Source organism: Vidua chalybeata, chromosome 14 (genome assembly GCF_026979565.1).
Source record: "Vidua chalybeata isolate OUT-0048 chromosome 14, bVidCha1 merged haplotype, whole genome shotgun sequence".
Taxonomy (NCBI): Eukaryota; Metazoa; Chordata; class Aves; order Passeriformes; family Viduidae; genus Vidua; species Vidua chalybeata.
Genome location: NC_071543.1, coordinates 3,304,099 through 3,331,325, shown reverse-complemented (window position 1 = coordinate 3,331,325; position 27,227 = coordinate 3,304,099). Strand labels below are relative to the sequence as shown.

At 48.5% G+C, this 27,227-nt stretch overlaps 1 protein-coding gene and 1 long non-coding RNA gene across 2 annotated transcripts in view; one reads left to right on the top strand and one right to left on the bottom strand.

Annotated features, from left to right (window-relative positions):
- LOC128794993 (uncharacterized) overlaps positions 1 to 27,227 on the bottom strand; it is a 121,720-nt gene that overhangs the window by 14,041 nt on the left and 80,452 nt on the right. The window contains exons 3-4 of the long non-coding RNA XR_008433348.1: positions 2,838 to 3,083; positions 46 to 164 (exon numbers count right to left, since the gene is read on the bottom strand). This is a non-coding gene — a long non-coding RNA (uncharacterized LOC128794993). The remainder of the gene's footprint in view (positions 1 to 45; positions 165 to 2,837; positions 3,084 to 27,227) is intronic.
- The window catches only part of LOC128794988 (vascular endothelial growth factor receptor kdr-like), a 124,961-nt gene that overhangs the window by 68,849 nt on the left and 28,885 nt on the right, over positions 1 to 27,227 (top strand). The window contains exons 11-19 of the mRNA XM_053955332.1: positions 2,096 to 2,201; positions 9,990 to 10,098; positions 16,698 to 16,991; positions 18,871 to 19,017; positions 21,004 to 21,129; positions 21,220 to 21,326; positions 22,435 to 22,570; positions 23,729 to 23,833; positions 26,008 to 26,121. Of these exons, the coding sequence (XP_053811307.1) occupies positions 2,096 to 2,201; positions 9,990 to 10,098; positions 16,698 to 16,991; positions 18,871 to 19,017; positions 21,004 to 21,129; positions 21,220 to 21,326; positions 22,435 to 22,570; positions 23,729 to 23,833; positions 26,008 to 26,121 (1,244 nt within the window). The remainder of the gene's footprint in view (positions 1 to 2,095; positions 2,202 to 9,989; positions 10,099 to 16,697; positions 16,992 to 18,870; positions 19,018 to 21,003; positions 21,130 to 21,219; positions 21,327 to 22,434; positions 22,571 to 23,728; positions 23,834 to 26,007; positions 26,122 to 27,227) is intronic.

Genomic DNA, 27,227 nt, shown 5'->3' with positions numbered 1-27,227 from the left:
GAGCTAACACACCTTTTGCCCTGCAAGAGCTTTTTCCAGACAAACCTGCTGAAGACTTGGCTTCCTTAAATCCATATGGGATTCATGGCACTTCCCAAGGGCTGTCTTCACTTGTGCATGCTGGGCTCAGGCTCCTGTGGCAGCTTCCTGTGGTGTCTCTGAAACTGGGAGAGGGAATTGTGTCTTACTGGGAGCCCTTCTGTGCTGCAGGCTGAGGTGTGAACACGCAGCAAAGTCACTGGGTCAATGCTGCCAGGGAGAACCAGGATGCCTTTGGAGATTTGCTTAAGGAGATATTCCCTTTGCTCCTGCAGCTCCCTGAGCAGAGGGGTCTGCAGAGAGAGGCCTGGGCTGATGCCCAGCACTTCCCTGGTAGCCCTGGACACGTGCAGGAGCCTGCACAATTCTGACAACGTCAGCTCCTCCCTGCAGTGAGAGGGATGAAATCACATTTTCCATACATTAAAAAAAATGAAGACAGATCTAGAAAGCAATTGCTGGATAGTGTCTTGTTTTCTCTACTCATTTATTGCTGTGAATGGCAAGCCATGAGACAGGAAAATCAGGGAGAATCCTTCCCCAGGTGTTCTGTCCAGCACAAGGATGTTGGGTGATCCAGCCTCAGCTTGGGAGTGACCTGCTGTGCCTGCCCCAGGGAGGTATCCCGCAGTTACACTGCTCCTGAGGGAATAACCTCAGGTATTTGATGGCTCTGTGGGCACTGCAGGGCAGCAGGAGGCACAGGGCTCTGCTTGAGAGGGGTTCAAAGAGAGCAGAGTGGAAATACCACATGGAAACAGGTTCTGCATCCTCTAGGAAAGCCACAGAGGTGACCCGAAATCTTTTCCAGGCCTTTCTGTCTAGTGGGAGAGAATTGGCCATGAGTGCTGAATTCAACCAGATCCAAACCAGTGACCTGGTGGAAAGGACCTCACATAACCCTTGTTGCATCTTTCTGGCTCTCTGATCTTATCAATTTAAATACAATTGCAGAGTGGCTCTACCTCTGCTGGCCCCAGGGGCAGCCTTATCTTGCTTCAGCAGAAGCTGGGGGAGGATTCCTGTGGGAAATGACACAGCCCCCATTTCCTTCTGTTGTCTGACTTCCTCTCTCTCTCTCTTTCTCTCCCCCCACTCTGCCTCAGCAGTGCCCTTTGAATCCCTGAGCACCAGCATTGTTCCTTAGAGCTGGGATGTGATTTTACTTCCTCTGAGCTTTTCCCCTTCATCCTCAGGACAGGATTGTGCCTTGCAGGAAGTCCCTCAAGATCTTCTAATTAGGCCCTTCTGAGAGCTGCAAACCCTCCCCTGGCCCAGGGTGTTGCCCCTGTGCTTTGTGTGGCTTTGGCAAAGGCAAGGCTGATTTATGGAAGGATTTTCTGCAGCATCAGCCCTTGGTCAGTGCCTGTAAAAGTCCATTTTACCTCCTGAGACCCCGTGGTGGGCTCAAAGCCTTTTCATTTCTAGGAATGAGAAGAGCTGTGTCTCTGCTTAGTCTTACCAAGCTGAGGAAGACAGGAAAGATTTTGGCCCTGGATGGTGCAGCTGGACCTCCACATTATGTGTTCCACACTCTGCTCCTTGCCCACTTTCCCAAATGAAGATTGAAAAGTGTCTTGTGTGGAATGTGCAGCATTAAAGGAGCCTTCTGCTGTTCTATCCCAGTATTAATCCATTCCACTCCCTCAGCCCACACTTCCTGTTGGAAGCTGAGCACAGGCAGACACTCAACAATATTCACCTCCCCACAGTTTGGAGTGACTGGCATTTTGAATTTGGAAATATAACTTATCTTAGCCAGATAAAACTCACATGATTTAATTAATTGCCCAGTATTTTCCATTTCTAATCTTTACAAAGATTGGGGGGTTCATTGCTGGTCATGCACTGGTTTTGTTTGCCCCTGTCAAGGTGCTTTGTAAATAATTTTGAAATGTTGCAAAGAAGGAATGGAGGAATTTCACAAAGTAACATACTCCAGCAGCAACAGTTCTTAGAGTATTTAAGACCTAAGATTATTGCCTAAGATTGACATTTTCTCACTCCAGTTCTCCTCCCTGCTTACCTTGAACCATCTCTGCTTTTCCACCTCCAGATGCAATCCTGAGGGGCCAAAAGTTGTGGTTTGGGAGAACACAGTCATAGGAAACAAGATCAGGAGCATCGAGAACACCCCCATGAGGCAGGGGGATAAACCAAAGGTATGTGTGGGATGGCCTGGGGATGATGTCAGGGGATGCTCACCCCCAGCTCATGGTTCCCAAGCTGCTGAGGGTTCTTTGCATGCTTGGAATTCCCCAGCGCTGGGATCATCCCAGATCTCTGCTCTTTACAAGTGCTGGGGTTTGGGAATGATGTCACTCACCCTATTTAAACTCTCCCAAGACTTCTCGGTCAAAACCTTCTGTGTCTCCCTCAGTCTTGAGAAAGTGTGAGAGTGGTTTAGTTCGAGGGATGCCGTGATGTGAACGCTGATAAGGACTCTGAGTTCATGAAACACTTGGAGAATTGTTGGTCCTGTCCCCCTTTGTCCTGCCCCTCTTTGTCCTGCCCCTCTCTGTCTTGTCCTCCTTTGTCCTGTCCCCCTTTGTCCTGCCCCCCTTTTGTCCTGCCCTGTTTCCTCTACTCCCAGCAGCAGGAGCTGACCAGGTGTGTGGTCACAGTGCCACAGGTACCTGCTCTGATTTCCAGAGTGTGCAGGTCTCAGGTTGGAGGCACTTCCCTGGAACAATGAAGGAGAGAAAAGCTTCCTTGGACACTTCCCAGCCTGCTCCCCCTTCCAACAGCCCTGGGATCACCCTGCCTGTGTGAACTGCAGAGATCCCAGCAGGAATTACCTGTTCAGTGTCCCCCAGGTGCCTGTGGTGACACTGGCTGGTGTTCCACACGTCCAGGCTGGGAATGTGCAGTGGATTCAGGGCCTCCTGGCTCTGCTGGGCTCTGGCTGGGGTTTCCTGCTGGACTTGCAGGGTTGCTGGCTGCAGGAGTGGGTTTGCAGCTCCAGGTTTGGAGGTGGATGTTCCAGATGGTTCAGTGTCTGATCCTGCAGGGTGCTGGACGCTGCTGTTCCAATCCTGGTTCACCTTTGAGCATGGGAGAATCCTTGAGTTAGTCCTGTGCTTAAAGTTAAGCACAAAGCTAAAGTGCTCTTCTGGACTGGGTCCAGACTAAATCAGCATCTGGCAGGATCAGTGCCTCAGCCATCTGCTCTTTCTCAGGGAGACTTTCCAGTTCCAAACATAATCCAAACCAGAGCTCTGAAAACATGGAGCTTGGGCTGGGAAGGAGAAAATCAGTGTTCACTTCTCATTCCTGAGTTTTTCCATTGCTGGGAGATATTTATAAATTGGATTTATTTAGATGGCATAGTACCCCTTAAGCTCTGGCTTTAATGTATTCTTTAAGATTTTTACATCTTAGGTAAAAGCAACCCCCTAAAAGTGCTAATTATTCATAAAAATGGAGGTTGGTTACATTTACCTTCTTTCTTCTTTTTCTTCTTTTTCTAAGTTTCTTAACTTAAAAGAAGAAGTTTCTTCTTTTTCTAAGACTTTTTGGTTGCTGCATGGGCTGACAAGAGCTTTGAGACTCTCAGAGCTACTGTTTGTCTCCATATATATTATATATATATATAATCAGCTTTTACATATTTCATGATTAACGATAGGAGCTACATAATTTTATAATTTATAGTATACTTATTCTTTTTCTGCCTGGCTGAAAACACAGTCTGAGGTGCTTCCTATTAATTCTTATGTCCTGATTAAGATTTATTCAAATTAATATAACTAAATTATAGGAATCTCAGGTTTCACTCCCTGCATACATTGCAGACAATTCCTCTCCTTCCCCCTTTCTGAAGTTCAAGACTCTGTGTTAGTATTACAGAATATAATTTTTAAAAAGTGTCTGAGGAAAAAGTATTCAGACTTTTCCTAGAGTTTCATCAGTCATTATTCCCACCAGGAATGGAACAGTCAGGAACCAGCCCAAGCCATTCCCACCATGTCCCAGCAAGTAATTCACCTGCATTGACCAAGGAGATGAAAAAATAAAGATGCTGGAGCCTGAACTTTCAGGAACTGTGTTTGGAACCTGGGGTTAGCTGAGGCTGGGGATTTTCCTGTGGGAATGGAGCTGTCTCATGAGCACTGGAGTCTGGGCAGAAGGTGGAATTCATCTGGGCTCTAGGATTTGTCAGCACCCAAGAGTTCACCCTTGGGAGCTGAGGCAATAAAAGCTGGTCCAGCCACATATGGAAACTTACATTAACTGTTTAGAGTTTAAAAATATGGAATAACTCCCCTGGAATCACCAGATCCAGAAACTTGCCCAAAGCAAGCTGGCAGGGTAGCAAGCACAGGTTTTTCCAGCAAACCCCTGGTGCTCCTCGATCACATGAAGCTCCTCAGACATCTCCTGGCAGAAGTGCCATGTAAAATTGAGCTCTCCTGTCATCATCCTCATCATGATTATTCCATGAGTATTCCACAGATAGAGAAGTGAATTGCACCTCCTCCTGCCTTCCTAAGCCTGAGTCTCACTTGTGAGGAAAAGCACAAGGTTATGGTTCAGGTAATGATGCACTTCAGTGAAGTTTTGGTCAAACAGTGGTTGAGGCAGTTGCATTGTGACAGTTTCATTTTCCCTGAGGTTTGGAGTCCACATTGAACTTCTCACTTTGGGAGTTAAAGCACTGCATGGCTCCTCTGAATCTGCTTTTTCACACCAGGTGTAACACCCGTGACTGCAGGAATTGCCTGACTTTTCAAGTCACAAGGAGCTAGGTTGCTATTTTATTTTCTTTCCTGTTAGCAAAATAACAAACTGGCCAGAGCTTGGGACCAGCAGAAGGGAATAGCAAGACTTATGCATAATTCAGCTCTCTCTGAGGGGTTCTTTTCATCTCTTTTCTTCCTTTCATGTCTATATGAGAGTGGCCAAGCCACGTGGGTGTTTCTGCTGGTGAAATTCACTCAAGAAAACTGACCCAAAAATGCCAAGTTTAGACCTCCTGAAGGAACAAAAAGTCTCTATTAGAGCAGTGGGATGTGTGTGGTGAGAAGTGCATGAGCAGCTCAGCCAGGCTGTTCAAATCTGTCACTTCCAGGAGCTTCTCCAGCGCTGTCATGCCAGGCTGTGCCAGGGATGGGGACAGGCAGAGGGAGGGGGTTGGGACACAGCAGCCACTCTCTGGGGATCAGCCCAGGTGTATCAGGCACTGCCCAGGCACAGGAGCACGTGGAACTGTCCTTGGTGGGTCTGGTGAGAGCCTTGCCAGCAGCAGGGACAACAGAACTGGCCCTTTGTCTTTCCTGACCTCCTAAATTCACAACCACTCAAGAAAACGGACCAAAAAAATGCCAAGTTTAGACCTCCTGAAGGAACAAAAAGAACAAAAAATCTACAGTCACTGGAGGAGGGAGCAGGGGGTGGTGATTGCTCGGGACTAGCCAGGATTTACCCACCTGCTCCAGGGGCTGGAGGGTGATCAGTTCCTCCATCCCACAGTTAAACTCCAGTTAGCCCAGTCCCCAGCTCAGTCCAGCAGCTTTCCTGACCTCCCTGTGCTGCCACCAGCTCTGCTCACTCTGAGGGAGGCACTGGCTGCTCCCCTTTCCCAGGGACAGAACACCCCCTGCCAGAGATGGGAGCAAAGCTGGAAGTTCTCAGTCAGCTCCCAGCCTTCTCTCCTCACTCATCTTCAGTCCATCCTTTAGCATGTTTTGAGTGAATGAACTCCAATCCTGGAGCAGGACTGTCAGGCTGTGCAAACAAGTGCTGTGGTGTGCCACTCAAGTGGATGGATTAGCAGTGAGCTGAATGCTTTCTGTGCAGGGTCCCTGCTGAAGTTCTGTAATTCCATCTCCCCGTAGCCACCTCCAGCCCAGCTCTGCCAGAGTCAGACAGCTGAGAAGTTTTCCACCCACGTTTTGCACTCCTCATCCTCGCCCACAGAGAGCTAACGAAGTGAAAGAAGAAGGATTGTTAACTGAAGCTCTTGGGTGGGGAGGGATTAGACAAAGGGAAGAGAAAGCAAGGAATAACAAGAGATATCAATTCATGCTGGCTCCAGCTTAAGAAAGGTCTCATTGCTCTGTCCTTACTACAAGATGTCTTAAAACACTCACAGTGCACGGCTGGGGAATGTTATTTGGCTGCTTCTAAAATAACTTACTTTATCAGTTTGGGAACATTACATATGGACGTTATTGAACTATTCCATCAGGAGTTTTCCCAGCAGCAAGCTCTATTTACTTGTCAGAGCTGTTCTTCAGAAATCAGTCATTTTGTTCCTTTGCTTATTGAGCTTTAAACTTAGTTTATTCTTTCCTAGTAATTATTTATTAGCTAATAATCCCTTCCTTGGGCTCGCAGTATTGGGTGGCCTTTAGGTTAAGTAATAGGAAATGGAGTCCTTATTTCCAAATCCAACCCAGGCAATGCAGCCTGGGATGTGTTTGGTATGCAGTGAGCTCCCAGGATCCCATCCAGCTCCCACTAGGAAGATGTCTAGACACGACATGCCAATAATTTGTTATTAATTAGCCTTGTGCCAGCGCTGCCTGCACAGGAGCTGAGGGTGGGACAGCCCCTATGTCACTGCTGCTCACAGGGCCAGGGAAGCTGGAAACTGCACATTTCCAGGCTGTAAATAGTTCATTGATGGCATTTTCAGTGCAGAGACACAAAGGCGATTGCAGGTTTCACATCAATTATTATTCAGCTCAGCAGAGAGTGCTGTGCTCTGGGTCTTCTGAGAAGCAGCTGTGGGGTGAGGGGTGAGGCCTGCCTTGATCATGGAATCCCAGAGGGGTTTGGGGTGTGAGAGACTCAGAGACCCTCCAGTGCTACCCCTGCCATGGGCAGGGACACCTTCCACTGTCCCAGGCTGCTCCAAGCCCCAGTGTCCAACCTGGCCTTGGGCACTGCCAGGGATCCAGGGGCAGCCACAGCTGCTCTGGGCACCTGTGCCAGGGCCTGCCCACCCTCCCAGGGAACAATTCCTAATTCCCAGTATCCCATCCATCCCTGCCCTGTGGCAGTGGGAGCCATTCCCTGTGTCCTGTCCCTCCATGGCCTGTCCCCAGTCCCTCTCCAGCTCTCCTGGAGCCCCTCAGGCCCTGGCAGGGGCTCTGAGCTCTCCCTGGAGCCCTCTCCTCTCCAGGTGAGCACCCCCAGCTCTCCCAGCCTGGCTCCAGAGGGGCTCCAGCCCTGGAGCAGCTCTGTGGTCTCCTCTGGACTCACTCCAGCATGTCTCAAGCTTTTCTACCCTGGCTGTGATTCCAGGAGTGGAAAATACTTCTCCAGGTGCAGGGACTAAGCACACACAGGGATTATCCCCTCAGAATTTTTCCATTATCAGCTAAAGGTCCCCAGATTCTGGGAGTTTGGGTGCTCAAGTTAAAACCATTTTTTCATTAGGGATGGCATTTCGAAGAACAAAATCCTTATCCCAAACTGCCACTGTGACCAAACACACAAATTTCAAATTTCAGCTACCAAACCAACCTGGATCAGGTTAGTTTGACCACTGAGAACTTTATTTCAGATGTTGGAAAGATAACTGGGCTCCCAGGCTCAGGGATTTACCCAGGAGCACACAGCTGGAGTGAAAGATTGATACAAAAGAATTCCAAGGATTTGTCTTACAAGAAAATCAATCAAAATCCTGAATTGCCAGCTCTGGGAGCACGTGCAGATCTCTGCTGGGTGCTGTTGGTTTAGAAGTCACAGTCTAGAGGGCTCTGGGAGGTGCCAGTTGTGGGTCCAGGCAGGGAAGTGCCTGATCTCTGGTGCTCAGGCGTGTAAGGAGCTAAGATCCAAGTGCACAACAATGACTGGAGCATCCAAGCAAGAAAATTACTTTCTCTCTATTCCTCAGTAGTTTTTTTTTCCCTCAAGAATTTGTCCCCAGATTGTTTCCCACTGTCATTTACCATCTTTTTCACCTTCATATCTAGACACAACTGAGATTAGCTCCAATGAGGTCTCGGGATAGCTATTTGCTCTTTTTTTTTTTTTTCCTTTCTTTTTTTTTCTCTGTTTTCCCACTGCCCTGCCAGACTTTTCCTGAGTTATGGAGTTGGAGATACCAGCCTCTGTCTGTGTGTGTGCTCATGAGCATTTACCTCTGGGCCACCAAGCAGCTTGAGGCATTGCATCAGTGTTTAGAAGAGCCACAGTGTCACCCTTAGCACTTTGGACATGTCCCAAAATGGATATTTTATGATTTTGCCTGGCTCTACAGCATTACCCTCCACTTCCCAGCTAGAGCTGTCACTTAGGAAGACTAATTGCTGTTAAAAAGCTGTCCAAATGTATCCCCTCCTGTCCTCAGCACGTACATTTATATTGGCTTTTGCTCTTCCCAAACATGAAATCCTCAGATCCAGCAGCAATGAGGAGAAAGATGTTGGTCCTGATTCAGCAGGAATTCCAAAGTGCTGCTCAGGGCTCTGAACATGTGCTCCTTCCCAGCCCATGGCATCGGGCCACTCTCCAGGACCAGCACCAGGAGAAGGAGCAGGCTGCTTTTATGGCCAGGCTGATTTTATAGCCAAGGCAGAGCAATTTTCACATCATAAAACACTCAGGACTGCACAGCTCTTTCTGTGCTGGACACCAGAGGGAGTTGGCTTTGCTGCTCTCCTTTTTTACCCCTAAATTTGGGGGTTCCCCATTCTTACCATGAAAAGTAAAGACTTTTCCATGCAGCCCTTATTCTACTGCAAATGCTCACCATTAGAATGTCAAATGCACATGGGATCAAAACCTTTGGAACTCATTTCCCTGAAGGATTTAAAGTGCCAGATCTCAGCAAATCTTAAATAACTCAAAAAATTCATCCCACACAGCTCTAGATACACTCATAGGGCAGCTTTAGGAGGGGTAAAGGAATGTTTTGTGCGAGTTTAGTTTAGGATATTAAAAAGAAAGTCCAGAGATGCTTCTGTGCACTTCAAAGAGCTCTCTGGAGATAAGGACAAAGGGCCAGAGGGTGTTATAAGTTTTGATTCTCAAAGGCCTTAGAGAGGATGGCAAGGAAAGTGATATTTGTTCCAAATGTGAGGGCTCAGAGCTCCTCAGGTGAATGGCTGCAGGGGAAGCAGAGGAATCCTGCAAGCACATCTCAGTCGTGGTGGCTCAGGCCTTGTTTTCCAGCTCACACTCCAAAGGAATACAAGGAATAATTAAAGGCACGGTCTGTGGATATTCCTGTGTGAGCCTGAGAGGCTGCACCGTGACAGGGACAGGGCAGTGCCACATGGCTGGGCCTTGGGAGGTTAAAGGAGCTCAAGTTCTTAGGGACATGTTTGAGCTCAGCCCCAGGAGTGACAGAACCCCCTCCTTTCCTGATGTGGTGAAGCTCAGGACAAGTGCTTCTTCCTTCTCCATGATCCTCCCTTTCTGCATTTGCCAAGTGTTACAGCACTGGCAGCTTCTCCAGAGCTTCCTTCCTCTCTGAACGAGTCCTGTGCAGCTCCAAGGAGGGGTTTTGGAATCAAGGGGCTCCCAGCCCAAAGGGGCCACTCATTCCCTCCCTTCTCTGAGGGGAAAAGCAAAATGCTGCAATACTCTTTGTACTATATCCACAGGAATTACCTGCTTCCCATGAAAATGTGGATATTCCCCACATAACCCAGAACTGAAAAGCAGGAAAGGGAATAGATGGTTGTGGGACTGTGTTTGGATGGATCCTCCAGGCCCTTCACTTCAGCTTTTTGCTTGATGTTGTCACACGAAGACCTTGGCAGTTTCTCAAGAGGACCCTGTTTTGCATGGGTAAGACAGGGAAAAAAAAAGAAAGGGAAAGGTTTAGGAATGAGGAGGGAAGAGAATTAGCTAGGCTGAGATGACAAGAGACAGAAACCAAGTAGCAGCACATGTCTGGGACTTTCACCCATTATTAACTAGAAACAGCTTTTCTACCCTCACACACACTCTGTCACCCTCAGAGCTATTCCTTGTTTTCTCTTTGTGGGCAGATCGTGAGCACCCTCACCGTGGAAGACAGCAGTGCCTCAGGAATCTATTACTGCGTGGCTTCCAACAAGGTGGGCGAGGAGGAGCGGAGCATCGCCTTCTACGTGTCAGGTAAGCAACACCAACACCTCCCCACAGGCAGGTGCTGCTGCTCTGAGCTCCTTGGGAGGCTCACGTGGCTGCTGAGTGCTGGTTCAGACTCCTGGCCATCCCTGTGTGTTGTTTTTTGGAGCACTCCAAATCCAGCAGTCCCAGGCTCCTCACCCCACCCAAGGCAGGTTGGGCATGTCCAGGATCAGCCCCAATGGCCCTTTGCAGCTGCAGCTGCAGCCCTGAGTCCCTCTCTCTGTGCCTTAAAGCAACACTGGTGACATTTGAGCGCTGTCCTCAGGAAACCTCTGGCCTTTGTGGTGTTCCAGAGGCCTGGAGCCTCTCCCTGAGCCAGGAGAAAGTTGGTCTTCAAGGAAATCAGCAGCCACACAAAGGTGAGCAAGGCCAGGATGCAGCCCAGTCCAGCCAGGGCTGGTGGCACTGTGACATTGGAGCCCTGCCTGGCCTTTGCAGTGCCCTTTGTGCAGGGAGGAGGTTCTCCAAAGAACATAAATCCAAACAAATATCAGCTTAACCTTCCAGCACAGGAATTCTTTAGGAGTGAGATCAAGATCTACATCGTGCTCTCAGGAGAGATGGCAGTTCAAAAAGAGAGGAGAGTCCAGGGACAGCCTTGTTCAAGTGCTCACCCAGAACAAACTGAAATGTTTCTGTGCTCACTTTCTGGATGAGTGGATGTTGGCTGGCAGGATTTGCATCAAAATATCGATTTTTAGAACAAAGAGTGCAGAAGCGTCCTGGAAAGTAAAGTCTGATTCTCACTGCTTGGTTCCTTGCCCATGAGCAAGATGGGAGGGCAGAGCTCGCTCGTGGCAGGGATCTGCACTCCTGTGCCTCTCCTTCCTCCTGGGTTGACTCCATTGCTCCAAAGGAATCCAGCACCTTTCAAATCCTTCCAGCCAAAAAAGGGCTCATCAAACTGTTCCCACTGGAGTTACACAATGTGCCAACAGAAAAATGCCATCCAACAATAATGAAGCAGGAGCCATGCAGGGGAAAGATTTCACCTCCATTAGAGGTTACAGGAGACAGGAGAGGCTTTCAGCCTCCAAAAGATGTTTCCTGAAGTCCTAACTCTCATTTACTCAGGGAAATGCACTTCAAGGTGCATTTTTGGGAGATACAGCTCAGGTATAAGAGGTCCCCAAGAGCCCAAGGCAGGCTGAAGACCAGCTATTAATTTTACACCTCATCCCTTCCAAGTGTTGAGTGTCCTGCTGGGAATTCTGCCAGCTGCTATGTCTGGGTGGGTTATCCAACTGAACACAGAACTGCCACACTTGGTGACTAAATCCAAAGAAATTAGCCACGAGCTAAGGTCAGATCCAAAGGGTTAGATCATCCCATGCACCTTGCACAACTCTGATTTATTTTAATAATAAAGTTATGTAGGGTTTTTTTTTCCACCCACAGTGAGCTAATATTTAAATTTTTTTATTTGAAGATCCATCTAGCGATGTTTTGAGACACAAGTGTTTTAATCATGCAGTTTGAATGATGAAGGAAATGAATCACTGGGTGAAGTTACTGACAGTGGTTATGGTGGGAATGTTTCCATTCACCCAAGCAGAGTAGGAGGTGAACAGGCCTGAGAAGGAAAACTGGGAGTCTGCACCATTCTGGGGAAGAGGCAAATGCTGACCAAGCATGACTGGCTTTTGGAAGTGCTGTGTTTAAAAATAGTTGTGTTTATGGATTAGAAAGGAATGAAAACTTTCTAAATGTGGCTGTCCTGGAGCTAAACTAGGTCATGCTGCAACAGTGAACAGCAGCAATGACCTGCTCTGGGTTTCCTCCACGGGAGGGTCCTCTCTGAGTGCTGCTCCAGCAGGGCCAGGCTGTGGGGACAGCTCTGCAGGTCATCCTCACACCTGGAACAGCTGGAGCAGCTCCAGGTTACTCTGCCCAGGAGTTTTCTCCTGTCTCAGTGTGGAGGGACATCCAGAGGACAGCCTGAGAGGTTCCAGGCAGAGGAAGCCCAACAGCACAAGGCTCTGAGCTGGTCACTTTATGGTTTTAGGAAGTTCATTCTGTGCAGGTTGAACCTCAGGGCTGAGCTGAGGACTGGGGTAGAGCTTGAGAGCACACAAGCAACATGTGGGACTTTGGGGCATCTGGGAAGTGTTTGTAGCATTTCACAGCTCTCTGCAAAGCAGCTGCAAGTGTGGCACCCCTCATTTCATTCAGCAATTTGTTGATTTTAAAGACCTGCTCTCCCATTATCTCCTACCAACAAACAAGCTGCTGCTCCCTGAGCTGCTTTCAGACCTTCTGGCTGAATTGGGCTTCACTCACTTCTCCCTGGTAAGAAATCTGAAGATGACACCAAGGCTGAACTCCCTCAAATCCCTGTTCCACTGGGGCATGGTTGAGATATTTTTCCCAGAGTGTTCCAGGGACGCTTCCTCAGGTGCTGTCCAGGCTGCTCTCTGGGGATGTGCTCACTTCAGTCTGATGTTTTCACCACCACCACCTTCATTTCAGAAAAATTAATTTATCCCTGTGGAATAATTGTCAGCAACCATTTTGTTCTTCCACTGCAGAGCTCCCACAAAAACTCCCACGGACACCAGAATTAGCACTGGGCTCTATTTTTAAATCATTTCTCTGCCAGCAGAGTTCATTTCATGAGGGGTCAGCAGGGTTTGGAGATCACTCAGAATGCAAACCTTATAAGGGGTCCAGAGTGATGAGAAATCTCATCATGCAGTGACAGCCCCTCCTGCAGATGTCCTGACTGTCACTGTCCTCTGCAGCCCTCTGCAGTCTCTCCTAAAGGGATTTATCCATTGTGTCCTGGCCCAACTCTTACTCCAGGATTTTTGTTTTGTGTCAATCCAATCAAGATCTGACCCCTGCCTGCCTTTCCCACCCCTGCTCTGACTCCAGAATTCCCATTTAAGCCTTGGGTGAGCCATCAGATGCTCAGAGATGTAATTGTCCACTTCTGCGGCAGCACATTTTTCTCTCTGTGCATCTCTATGAAAAATCCTGAGAGAGAGAAAAATGTGTTGCCACACACCTCCAGCTCCAAAGGACATTCCAAGCAGGCTGCAAACTCCCCAGTGCAGGGAAAAGCTGCCCTGGTGTCTCCTGCAGGGATTCTCTGCCATGGACAAGTGTCATTTAATGTCATTTAATGTCTGATCTCTGCTCTGCACCTTGGAAAAGGGCAGCTCTACAGAGCTGCAGGTCCAGAGTAAATCAAATTCCAGCCTTTGTCTGACTGCACCACATTCAGCAAAGTGGGATCCCACCCATCTGAAAACTCGGAATGTTCTGGGAATATAAATTAATTATAAGAAAAATAACAAATAATAACCATAGCCCTTTTTTCAAGGGTTTATCTGATTGCCAAAACAACTGAGAAAAATGGAGTTAAAGATTTCTACCGGAAAGAAAATACTGCATTTCCAGCAGGAGATAAAAATCTGCTCTCAGATAGCAGAACAATGGATGAGGTGGGCTGTTCTAGGATTTTGTGCCACTCCAAACCGCTCATTCCCAAGGTGTTGACAGGATTCCTGACAAGCACCACTGTTCCAGATAGAGGGGCTCCCCCTTCCCTCCATCCCTGTTCCTGGTGGCACCCCCGCTGCCAGGCCCAGGGCTGGAATTTGGGTAAGAGCAGAAGTTTTGAATTACACAGATTATTGTGCAAAGCACAGGAAATTAAAAACAATTAATTCCTTGTAAATACAAATGGAGCCAGCCTTGCCTTTGATTTATGCTGCCTTTTTACCTCCCCCCAATGGCTCATTTCCCTCTTTTGCCACGGAATCCCACACGGTGGAGAGGGAAATTCTCAGCTACTAAGCTGTAACACAACACCAGAGACAAATGTTTGGTGACTGCTGATAAAAGGGAAAAGGCCTCATGGTGCATTCTTTCAGCCAACTTATTAGGAGCGTTCTAAAACACAGTATCTGTTCAGAGAAAGGAAGTTAATCACTGCTCAGGTTCAGGATTATGTAAGCAAAGCTGTCTGAGAGATGAACTGACTTGAAATGTAACTCCAAGCTGCACTCACTCCCCTGATAATCCAGGTAGGAGGAGAAAAGAGAGAGGACAGCATGAAAAGATAGAGCAGAGCAACTTCTTTTTTCCTCTCTTTTTCCTTCCACTGCAATGAAAATTAATGAATATTCTATTGGAGCTGAAAGAGCTGCTTGAAAGGCAAACAAGATGGGAGAGAATAGCACAGGTTCCGGCTAAAAATATTCAAAATGCTAAATAAAAAATATCAGGAGAAGGAATGATAAGAAAAACAAGCCAGGCCTCTGCTCCCAGAATGTTAAGTTGGTAGGAAAAAAAAAAACCCTGGCAACTTTCAAGTCCAGCAACAAAGCAAAAATATGGAGCATCCTTCAAAACTCAGGGCTTGGGAATGGACACATCCCATTCATTGGGAATTTACACCAAAATGCTGCAGCCCAAGCTGTGCCATGCCCAAGGCAGGCTTATCCCAAGGGATGCAGCACTTGTTCCATGATTTGGCTGGAGAGATTCAGGAGATGTGAAATGCTGCTTGTGCCACAGCCCAGTGTTCTCATTGGCTCTCAGTTTGCCTGTGTGGGGAGGTCTGGGTAGCCTCAGACATTTCCCCTGTGTTGAGAAGCAGGATTTGGGCATATTGGAAGCACAGGACATCCAGAGGGAGCAGTGTCACACAAGGCAGCCTGAGCACACAGCTGGCATCAAGAGAGAGCAACTGAGCCTAACAACACCCTGCAGAGAGCAAACTGCAACTCCAGCACAAGGAAAGAAGAGAAAAATAACAATTTCCACAGCTGTGGCCTGAGGGGATCTCATCTCTTTTTGGATCTTTTGTGAAATATTTCTGGTGCCAGTCTTTAAAAACCATGAAGCAAAAGCTCATGGGTTCTACTCCAGATGACTTGGGAAGAAGAGAGACTTTTTAATCATATCTGAAAGCTCCTCCAGGGCTCTGTATTTTATAGAATATGTGCTTTATTATAAGGCACATTGGTTATTTCAGCAGCCTCACTATTTCTGCTCAGCTGTAGCTTCTGCAGAACTTTCTGCAGTGGGAGCCCCTGGCCAGATTCCAGGTGGGATTTGCAGATGGCAAGTGCAGTGCACACTTGTTCTGCTTTAAGTCCTGGCCCTCTCAAAGTCCCGGCCCTCTCAAAGTCCCAGCCTGCTCATCCTGGCTTGAGGAAGCATCTCACCAACAGCTTGGCACTGAATCATGTCTCAGATTTAGGGCAAACCTGTTCCTGTTCAGAAGGTGGCCCAGAGTGAGCCGAGGATCCCATCCCTGGTAACATTGATAAGAGGTTCCTTACAACTCTCAGTTGCTTGAAAATCCTGACCTAACAGACAGCAGAATAATTCCAGATCACTGTGGGAATCCATGAACTTTCAGTCAGGTGGATAGATCTCTAAAATTAACAAAACCCAAAGGCAATAAAGTATCTTCCAGCCCCAATTTACTTGCAGGTCTCTGGCAGCTACTGCAGGGCAGGCTCTGGCGTTCCACTCAGTTTTTCTTGTTTTCAAATGGATTCAGTTTCCCACTTCAGGAAAATTGATTTTTTTTTTTTTTCTGGAGTGAAAAGTTACTAAAAATATAGCAAGAAACAGCTCACTCTTTCATGGCTAGGTCAGAGTCATGACTCAGAGTATTTCTCTGCTAATTATAAGGGCCTCAAGGACTTAGACATCATTAGATCAGTTAATCCATCAGTGATCAAGTAAATATCCAGCATTCACATGTGATGAAAATAAATATTGGCACAGTTGGAATAAGAGAGAGTTGAGGAGACTGTTCAGTGGGGAAGAAGGTGTTGCTCCAGAGGGATGGGAATGGGTTTCTTTATTCCTCTGCAATTAATACTTTCCAGCCCTGATTGTGGAAAGGGAAGAGCTCACAAACACATTTATCTACTTGGATAGAAACAGCTCCTGATTAAACTCTCTCAGTCAATTAACTCCTTCTATTTATAAGCTTTCAACTCATTACTTGGAGATGGGCTGATTTATAATGCTGAGGGCTGGACTAGCACAGGTTAGTACTAGGCAGTGAGAGGAACTTCCACTTTCCTAATTCCCAGCTCCAGTGCCTGTTTCCACATTTCCATGACGGAGGAAGCTGGGGGTGTTTATCCTGGAGAAAAGGAGACTCAGGGGTGACTTAATCACGCTCCACAGTTCCTTAAAGGTGGTTGTGGTCAGGTGGGATTGGGCTCTTCCTCCAGGCAGCATTGACAGAACCAGAGGACACAGTCTCAAGCTGTGCCAAGGGAAATATAAGTTGGATATTAGGAAAAAAAATTTGATGGAAAGAGTGATAAAGTTCTGGAATGGCTGCCCGGGGAGGTGGTGGAGTCCCAATCCCTGGGTGTGTTTAACAAAGCCTGGATGTGGCACTGGGTGCCAGGGTTCAGTTCAGGTGTTGGGGCTGGGTTGGACTTGATGATCTTGAAGGTCTCTTCCAACCCAGTCATTCTGTGAATTCTGTGAATGTGCCTCATTAAACCTGGCTTCTTCCATTACTGCTGGAAATTTGACCCCCAAGTAACAGTCAAAGATCTCAGCTGGGATTTGATTCCAAACACGTTTTCCCTTCCTCCTAGATGTGCCCTCTGGGTTGCAAACATCCTCCCAAGTCACAGCCATCGTGGGGAATGACGTCCAGCTGACCTGCCGGGCATCCAAGTACATCTACACCCACCTGGCTTGGTACTACCCCTCCTCAGAGCCGGCTCCCAGCCACTCTGTGGTCAGGAAAATGGACAAATATTCCATCTCTTTGACCCTGCTCATTCCCAACGTCACGGGGGAGCAGAGTGGCCTCTACAAGTGCCGAGCCCAGAACCAGCAGAACAGCACGGACACACTGGAGCAGCACAGCCAGCTCCTGGTCAGAGGTATGTGCCAGGGGAGAGAGGCACTGGGACGTGTCCTAACACAAACCTTGTGTCCTGCTCTGCTTCGGTTTTGTCATTTTTCTGTGTGGATCAACAGCCTGACATGGAGAACGCTCACCCAGCCACTGCTGGGTTTGGATAAAATATTTGAGATCACATAAAGGTGATTTCAGCAGCATTTCTCTTCCCAGCTCCATGCTGGGTGCAGATTTAGAGTTGAGTGAGGACAAAAAGCATCACCCACCATTTACTGAAGCACAACTATAACTTGGGATGCTCACCCCAGATCTGTATGACTTTGGTACCTAGTCTCAGCTGCCAGGATGAGATACCTGAACAGATTTGGACCCAGCAGATCCCAAATGTCCCAAATGAGGGGCAAGTGTAAAATCAAGTGACATTTATTCTGGGTAAGAGGGATGCGCTTTATTATAACAATTATTTTCTTATACCCAAGCCCCTAACTCTTTCACTGAGATCCTCCAGCCTGGTTCTGTTGGCTGTGGGAATACAAAGGGCAGGACACTTCTGCCAGTAGGAAGTCACTAAAAATGAGTGAAGTTTCTTCTGCTTCAGAGTGAAGAAGGTGGGTGATCATCTCTAAGCCTCCTCAGAAGACAAAGTGCTGCTGGCATGGGGAATGGATAGATTTATTAACCACCTTCCAATGGTGAAGAAAACAAAAGCACAGAACTGGAGAAGAACTGAGACACACAGCAGCAAGTCAGGGAGCAGGAGCCAGAGTGCTTCAGAAGCTGAATTAGCCAGGGATTTTCAGACTGGCTTCTCTGGCTCAGGAGGCACTGCAGGGTTTGTGAGCACTTGGCACTCAGCACAGCCCAGTGCTGCCTTCAGCCTTGGAGTGAACGAGCACATTACCTGTGCAGCCTCCCAGCCCCTTCCCTCCACACACACAGATCTCAGCCACAGCCCTGATTCCAAACTGGGAGGTGATTTATCTCCAGGCACACACAAACATCTCCCTTTTCCTGAGGCAGAGAGGAAGGGAAGGAGTCTCACTCAGCTATTGGGCAGTGATAATGGTTTGGCTGGTCCCCAGAGCACCAGGGCCACCTGTGAGCATCACCTGCTGTGAGCCACCGGCCTTGCTCTGCTCTCTGCATTCAGGCACTTCCCTTTCCTCTCCCCTGGCAGATATTTTTATTCAGCCAGTCAGATTTCCACCTACACACACACCTACACGGCACAGCTATGGGAAAAACATATCTAGACTGTGAATACATCCATGGAGAACTGGAATCAGGATCACGTTCTTGTGAGGATGACTGGGGTCTGTCATTTGTCTGGCACGTCAGGCAATTCTTGTGGAGAACACAGATGGAAGTGCCCCTCCAATCCAGCTTTCCTTCCCCTATTCAAACATTTTATATGTTCTAATGCCCCTCATCTTCTGTCCTCACTGCAAGTTTGGGGCATATTTTATGCTGTGCTTATGATTTTATTAATTGCTGTCCTGCATCCTTTATAAATGAACATAAAGTGGGCGTTACCATGGTTTGTAGTAAGGAGAAAACTGCACTGCTGATGGAGGATAAAGAACCTTTAGAACTGTTTCCTCTTTTCCCCCTCCTTTCTCCTTTTTTGCCTTCACTCTGCATGTGCACCGCCCACTCCCTGTCCTTTGTTTTCTTCAGAGGATGAGGAGTTGGAGCTGCAGCCAAACCTAAGCTTAGGCAGTGTGAAAATAAACCAAATAAACTCACCCACTCTTCACAGAACCTTTGGGGGGGGGGGGGGGGTTGATCAACTGATCAACCAAACCTTTGCCACATCCAGCCCAGAGAGGCCGTGCAAGGAGGGGAGGTGAGGGAAGGGCCCCCCAGACCTGACTGGGAGCTCTTTTCCTTTGTGGCTGCAGCGAAGGCGGCGCCATTCGTGATCCAGAACCTCACGGACCTGGAGGTCAACATCAGCGGCAAGATCCTGCTGGAGTGCAAGGTCAGTGGGACCCCAGAGCCGCAGGTCACCTGGAGGAAGAATGGCTACCCCATCTCAGCAGCATCAGGTGAGGTCCTGCTGCCCAGAATTGTTTGGAATGTGGGATAATGGACTGGCAGGGCCACCATGACACAGCACCTACGACTGTGCCCATGACTCAGGCACACACACACAAATCCAAGGATGCTGCAGGGGTCTCCAGCTTGGACTTTGAGGTGAGAGGAAGCTCCCGTGTGCAGAGCCAGCCCAGCACACATTGGGATAGCAGTGGGAAATCAGGGAGTGCTGCTCAGGCTGCTTGTGTGGGACCAGAGTTTGGGCACAAAACTGAACCACAGGGTGCACCTGAGGTCTGCCAACACAGGCCTGAGCTCTCAGCTGTCCTGGCCACGATAAACTGCAGCAAAGTCACCTGGAAGAGGGGTTCAGGGCATCCCATGGTGGATGAAATGTCCTTTATTTCCCACAGCACAGTGATGGGAATGGGATCTCAGCTCTGTGGGATAGAGCCACCATGGGCAGGGAGCCTCACTCAAGCCTGCAGCCCCTCACCTGAGCCCAGGTGCCTTCCCAGCTCTGTGCCATGGAATTATGGGATGTGCTGAGATGGAAGGGACCCACAGGATCATCCAATGTGGCCCCTGGCAATCCCACCCTGGCATCCCTGGCAGTGCTGTCCAAAGGCTCATGGAGCTCTGGCAGCCTCGGGGCTGTGCCCATTCCCTGGGGAGCCTGGGCAGTGCCAGCACCCTCTGGGGGAGAAATCTTTCCTGATCTCCTACCTAACCCTGCCCTGGCCCAGCTCCAGCTGTTCCCTGGGTGCTGTCCCTGTAACAGGGAGCAGAGATTAGAGCTGTCCCTCAGGAGGATGCTGAAGAGTGCACTGAGGTCTCCCCTCAATCTCCTCCAGCTGACCAAACCAAGTGCCCTCAGCCCCTCCTCATAAGGCCCCTCCAGAGCCTTCCCCATCCTCGTGGCCTCCTTTGGATGCTCTCTAGTGGCTTCAAGTCTGTTTTATATTGTGGTGCTTGAAACTGCACTGGAGATGAGGCTGCCCCAGTGCAGAGCTGAGTGTGTCCTGAATCCTCCCATAAATCATGGAGAATCCCATGTCAGTAGCTGGTCCGGTGACTTTAATTTTGCAACTTGGACTAGGTAGGAAATCTAGGATCATCCATAATTCAGATCAGAATGTTCTGAGAGAAACTCTTTACAGTTACTGAAATTTTATAAATAATTCTAGAGGGACAAGCATGTAACTCATCCAACCAATGGAAACATAAATAAAATATTTTGGAAGAAACACCTCAGGGTAAATATTTCAGCACAGTGCATGGCAAGTTGTGTGCAGTACTCTTGTTAACAATGGGATTCACAGGCAGAACACCCAGAAATTCAAAATGTCCCTCCCTTTTGGATTGCAAGCCTGACCCGTTTCCCTATTTCTACCCCAATCATCCCTCAGTGAAACAGAAGAACTCTCAGTGCAGTACCACCAACCAGGAAAAATGAAATTGGGAAAATTAAACATAGAGAAGTCTCTCATAGGTCATATCTAGGCAACCTCTCTATTCCCACTGCACCTGGCTGCCTGTGAATCCAGGATTGCTTCACACCATTATTTTTCCAAGAAGTGCCTAACTTGAGTTCCATGTTCCCCATGTCTCATCCCTTCCCACAGCCTTCAGTAATTCCACTGAGTTCCCATTTTTCCAAGTGTACCTTCCTGCTATCAGACACCAATCCTGCATCCCTTTGCTAATTTCTGGATTAACTTCCAGGTTCTACCCACTCTAAATCAACAGCCACATTTGCTGTTGTTTAAAGGATGCCAAATAATATATCCAGGTATTGAAGTGGAAAAAAAAAAGTCAGAGAAAGGTTACCAGACCAGGAGGAGCCCAGGTTACCAGAAAGGTTACCAGACCAGGGTTAAAATGTGTCCTCACACCAGAGCCTGCATGGATGGGAGCTCACCTTCAGCTCTGTCTCCTAAAAGCATTATTGGCAGGCAGATTATTGTGCCAACATTAACCAAAATGCCTTGAAACAGGAATTTCCATGGAAAACAACACCCTGGTGATTGAGAGAGTGAAGAAAGATGACGAGGGGCTCTATGAGTGCCAGGCCTCCAACGACCTGGGCCAGGACAGCACATCAGCCTTCATCAGAATCCAAGGTGAGCCAGGGCTGAGGGCATGCACAATCCCAGTGGGCTCACTCAGGGAGTTTGGACACATTTCCAACCTGGTTGTACATTGACCTGCAGGTTCTGAGGAGAAATCCAACATTGAGGTGATCATTCTGGTGTGCACAGGGCTGGCTGCCACGCTCTTCTGGCTCCTCCTGACCCTCTTCATTCGCAAACTGAGAAAGGTGAGAGAGCTCCCATCCTGCATAAAGGCTGGGATCTGCCCCAGCTCAGTGTAACTGCAGAGCTTAGGGACAAATATTTGGGGCAGATGGTAGAAAAACTGGGTAAAATGTCCCTGTAAAATTCAGTCCTTGGTTTGTGTTGACTTCTTCAGATAACCCTTGCACTTGTGAGGTTTCCAGCCACTTCTGTGGAACTATAAAATCTGGCTCCTCCCTCTTTATGAGTCAAACTGGCTTGTGAGAATAACAAAAAATACCCTAAAATGAGGGCTTGATTTCAGCACTTGACTTGAAAGGATATTAAAGAAAGATCCCAGGCTGTCTGCTCTAGAAATGAGCTCAAACCACACAGCTGATTTGATCTCCTTGCTCTTTTTTCACCTCCCTTTTGTGACTCAAGAAGTAAACTTGCAGTAAAGTTTCAAGGAATTTAGGTCAGTTTTGCTGAAACAAACAGCAAACAAAGGCAATCAACTCTCTGCTCTGCTCTCACCAAACTGCAGTCTCAGTGCTGATCTTCAATATTTGAGTAAAATTTCCCCTCCTCTTGCAAATACAGGGATTAAATTCACGTTTTCATCCTTAACCTCAGCTTAACAGAGCAGTGGATAACACTGAATTTCCTTTTACATTTCACTCCTGTGCAAGTCTGCTCACAGAACCCACCCAGCCACAATTTCTCACTTTAGCAGCATCAGAAATAGCATTTTCCAGCAATTTTAAATTGCAATAAGTTGCAGCCATGAAGTGGAGAACTGTGGAGAATCTACACTGCAGAACAAAACACGGTGACAATGCCAAAATATGCAGGAGGAAGTGCAGCTCCTGCAGTTCCCGTGGAAAATCAGTGATTTCCTTTGGCTGATCCAGGTAGATTTTGTGTTTCCCAGCATCAATCAGTGCCTCTTCTCAAGAGCCATGAGTGGCAGCCACACACAAACATTTGTGTCTCACCTGTAGAACAGAAGCAGGAAGCTGCAGTGATGCATTCCTGGCTCAGAATAAAAGTGCCTGGAAGGCAGGGAACTCCCCAGGCTGCCAGACAGCTCCCTCCCTTCGGAATTGCAGCGTAAATCCCCTGAATAATCTCTCCCCGCCCTGTTTGTAGCCCGATGCCACAGATATTAAAACAGGATACCTGTCAATTATCATGGACCCAGAGGAGATGCCCCTTGACGAGCAGTGTGACCGCCTGCCCTACGACAGCAGCAAATGGGAGTTCCCCAGGGACAGGCTGCGCCTGGGTGAGTGCTTTGGGGTCACAGCTGGGGGGAAGGATGATCCCAAATGCTTCCCAGTGGCAGTGGAGCTGTCGGATAACCCAGCAGGAGCCTGTCACAGTGCCAGGGTACTGCCACCCTTGGATCTGGGATCACAGAGTTCAGGGTCAGCCTGAATGGAGGGTGAAACGAGGGATTTGGAAAGACTCTGTCAAAATAGCTGCCAACTCTTCTCCTTGGAAAAGGGAAGTCAAACTCTTGACAGGGAGGAAAGGTACCTCCAGGTACTGTCCCTGCCAAAAGTGTGATTTCATTCCCATGGAGGAAAAAGGAAAGTGAATTTTCTTTTGAAGAAAGCTATCAATTCATCAAATAATCACTTCCTTATCAACCATCAGAACTCAACTTTGAGCTGTAAAAATCTCTCATGGAAAAACGAGCCACATTTCACTGCTCAGTTCACTGGCTGATGGAGACAGAAAATGCAAAAAGCTGGCTATGTTTGTACAGCAAAACTGTAACATCTGTGTGCACTGAGGAGTGCAGGGAAAATGTCTGTATTTGTGTGCTCTTGGTGCTGCAGCTGGAAAACATGGAAGGAGGAGAGGACAGAATAAAATCACAAAATCTGAGATGATGGTGGGACACAGAAACTGGCAGAACCAAAAAGCCAGACCCTGGGTCGGAGCTCTCAGAGTACACCAGGTAACACAGGCAGGAAAATCCAAATGAAAGGGAAAAGAAAGAAAAGCTATCATCCTAAATTCCATTTAGTGCAGCTTTTCTATCAAATCAATGTCAATAAGTGAAGGATTAAAGGGCTGTGACTCCCTGAGTGCCTTGCTGGCTCTCTTTCATGAGAGATCAGGGTGCCACAATTAACCCAAGCTCTGCCTTCCCTGGGCTCAGGACAACTCCAGGTAATGTTTGTCCCCTCAATCCGTGTAGGTGTCAGCCCTGCCCTCAGTGAGTGCAGTGATTTCCCCTCCTCTGTTCTCTCCCGTGCTCTATTGCATCCAGGCCATATGGATAGAAACCCCTGCATATCCATATGCTGCAGGATGTGATTCAGGCTGCTGTGACTGTGGCTGTGCACTGTGCCTGGTTCTCCTGCACAGCTGAGGTTGCATGTCCCCTCCTGGCTGGTGCAGCTGGGCTCACTCTCGACTCTTGCTTCTCTAGGTAAAACTCTGGGTCATGGTGCTTTTGGGAAGGTGGTGGAGGCGTCTGCTTTTGGCATTGATAAATCTTCAACCTGCAAAACAGTTGCCGTAAAAATGCTGAAAGGTACAAAAATCCCTCTGAGATCCTCCCCACACTGCTCGGGGGAGCTGGGGGCAGCGAGGCCACAGTGCTCAGCTCGCTGTGTCCTGCAGGGAGTGGGCTTCCATGTGGGATCAGCCATGGTGGAGGGATGCAAGGGGAGGAAATGGCAGCAGCTCTGTGCTGCACTACTGACTGAGGCTTGTATTCCTCAAGGAAGAAAAGAGCAGCTTCCAGCTCTGTGGGGTGAGGAGGGAAACAGATTATGGAGTGTAATTACACGAGATAGCCCGAAATTGGAGCTGAGCCTTCCATCCCAGCCTAGCCAGATGTAGAACAGTTCAAGGGGCTGGAAAAAACCCCAGTGCCAGGGGAGTAAATTAGAGGCATCTTGCTTGCAATTATTGAAATGAAGGGAAGCTTTCCCGTTGGGTGGAGGGAAGGAGGGACCTCGGAGCCTGTTCTTGCTCACAGAGCCTCGCACACAGTGCACACAGCGAGCAATGAACGCATCAGCCACAGGCTGCCTGCTTGGGCAGGGCTTGGGGCTGCTCCTGAGGGGGATTCCAAAGGCTCAGCTCATGCTGCCACAGCCCTCACGACTCCATCCTGCTGCATGACACCATTAACCCCTGCCATGCCACCAGCCAGTGACTGCTGCCATGGGACTTGGCTTCTGCTGCCAGCTGCCTCTCCTTGTACTCTGCTACTCCCATCTCTGAAATCACAAAAACACCCATTTATCACCTCTCTGGACCTCCTTCAGGTCTGGTCTCCCCTCTCTATTTTCACCCTTCTGACCATCTTTTCTCCTGCTGTTGTATCTTCTGTTCCATGCCCATTTCCAGACCCCTGAAATCCCCTAGAACTCCCTGATTCAGACATTCCCATCTCCATCAAAATGTGCTGCCCTGGACAGCTCTGGGGTTTCATCCCTTCCATGCTGTGCTTCCCGACTGATGTTCATGCCAGCTCTGCCCTGCCAGCACATATTCAGCAATATTTGGCAGATTCTCCATCATTTTACACCTCCCTCCCCCATGGAGGCAGCTGCCTCCTGCTCTGGTCTGCCCCTCCCCAACTAACGTGCCCATAATTCATCACTTTCATGAATTAAGCAGATTCTCGAGTGTCAGTTAATCCATCCAAGGAATTAAAAAGGCTCTGGGGATGCCTGCATTTCTCCCATCTCCATGCAGTATGCTCGGTTCTGGTCTGGATTGAAGGCTAAAATTCAATGTGCAGAATTATCTGAAACACTTCTGAGCTGGCTGCATCTTCCAGCATGTGCCAGGGGAAATCAAGAGTGATACCACCCATGGACACACCAAGCACTATTGGCTGAAGGAATCTTGGATTAGCTCCTTCTTTATGACACAGTTTGGAAAAAGATGATGGGGAATTCTACAAACAGATAAAGAGGTGACATCTGTCACACCAAATGATTTGTTGCTTAACTGTTTCTTCATATTTAAATCTTACAAAAGATGATGCAAGGGCAAAGGCAACAGGTCAAAGCCTCTCCTATTAAAATACATCATGGAAGTTTTGGAGAGAAGGCTGGGAAGATAAAGCAGCACCTGAACAACCTTCTGGTCTGAGGGTGCCTGCCTTAAAATGTCACTGGCCAGCCAGGGCCTCCCCTGTCATGGCTCACACACAGATCTTAGAAAATTAATTTCTTGGGTCAATAAGATCTTACAGGCCTGAGCTCTAGTCATGCTGTGTGTTCCCTGGGACATTTTGGGACACAGCTTCCAGATCTGTGGATTCCTCCTTACATGCAGTGGAAAGTTGTGAGGTGTTGTAACCGAGTGCTGCTGAACTGCACAGCCCAGCAGAGAGGAAGGGACACGTTCTGTGTACTGTGGGGGCTTGCAGAGGTTGGCTTTGCTAAGCTTGCAAATCTGAGTCCTGGCAGAGGCTCTGTGGGATGAGGTTTGGGGAAGGGACCGTAACCCTCCATAACCCACGCTCTAGAAAGGAAGAGTCACCCAAAAGATAAAGTGTTATCCCACTCATAAAGGTCAGCAGACAATGCAACGGATGAGTTATTATCTGTGTGAGAGTCTGAAAAGCCAAGATACTGCAAGGAACCTGGGTGGGTTTTGTTTCAAAGGATAAACAGGATCTTGCTGTGTCCTGTTGAAAATATCCTGTTGTGTAAAGATGATTTTTTTCCTGTTTATCTTAAGCAGAATGTGCAACTACTAATGAATGCAAGGCTCTAATGTCTGAGCTGAAGATCCTCATCCATATAGGACATCACCTGAATGTGGTCAACCTGCTGGGAGCCTGCACCAAAGCTGGAGGTGAGGAGTCCTCAGTAAATTTGGAGCAAAAAAGAAAACACTTTTCAGACACTTTTGGGTGTTTGGAAGTGCCTGTGGTGCAGTCAGTGCAAGTACAGCATTTCCAGCTCTCTGCTGACAGGAGAGCTCCTGCTGCTCCTGCAGGATATGGCTTCATCCCACCCAGGGCTCCTGAACCTCTTCCACCTCTGGTGCCACCTCTCTGTTCTATCTGGAGGCACTGAAGGGAGGAGAACATTGGATTGCAGTGAGGCGCCCAATTCCTCCCCATAGGCATTTCCAGACTTCTTCTCCCTCTCCTTCCCTGCCTTATCAGGAGGATGCCTTACCAGGCTGAGCTGGGCTCCCTGAGCCTCCTCTTCCCCACACAGCTGTTTCTGCTCTGTGGACAGGAAGCCTGGCACAGCCCTGGGTGCAGCAGGAGCAGGGACTTGCACGGGGCTGAGCTGGCAGGACTGGCCCTGCATCATATAAAGTCCCATAAATGTCAGACCTTTGTCACTAAAACATCCCTTCCCATACTGCCAGACAAAGCATCCGTGCCTCTTACTGGGCTTCAGCTTCAGGGGAGCAGCTCCTGAGGATGGCTCCTCACTGCTGACCTCCAAAATCTTCAAAACCACCCTAACAAACAGGTTTAGGTGACCCAAGGGCAAGGGAAACCCCAGAGTGAAAGAAATGAAGGGTGGAAATCAAGAGACATGGTGCACAGATCTCTGCTCATCTGAGACCCCAACACCATTAGTTTCCAACAGTTGTTGTCCAGTCACGAGGGAAAAGGAAAACTTCAATGAGGGAGATTTGGGAGAGTGCCAGGGAAGAAATCTTTCCTCCAGCAAGGTGCTTCCAGTTCCTCAGGAAACAGCAACCAGTAGCCATGGATACTGCTGGGGTCTGGGAGCTCCCAAGAATGGCAGCACTCAAGACCCCAGGAGCTTGTGTGGGAGCAAGGGGCAGCAGCTCCAGCTGATGGATTTAGGGTTCAGATGCAGCAGCCAGGAGCCTTTGCTCGGGCCTGTGAGCAGAGGGGTTGGGACACTGGGAATGCTGGGGACTCCCCTGTGCTCACAAGTCCCTAAGGGGGCTCAGGACAAGCAGGTGCCTCA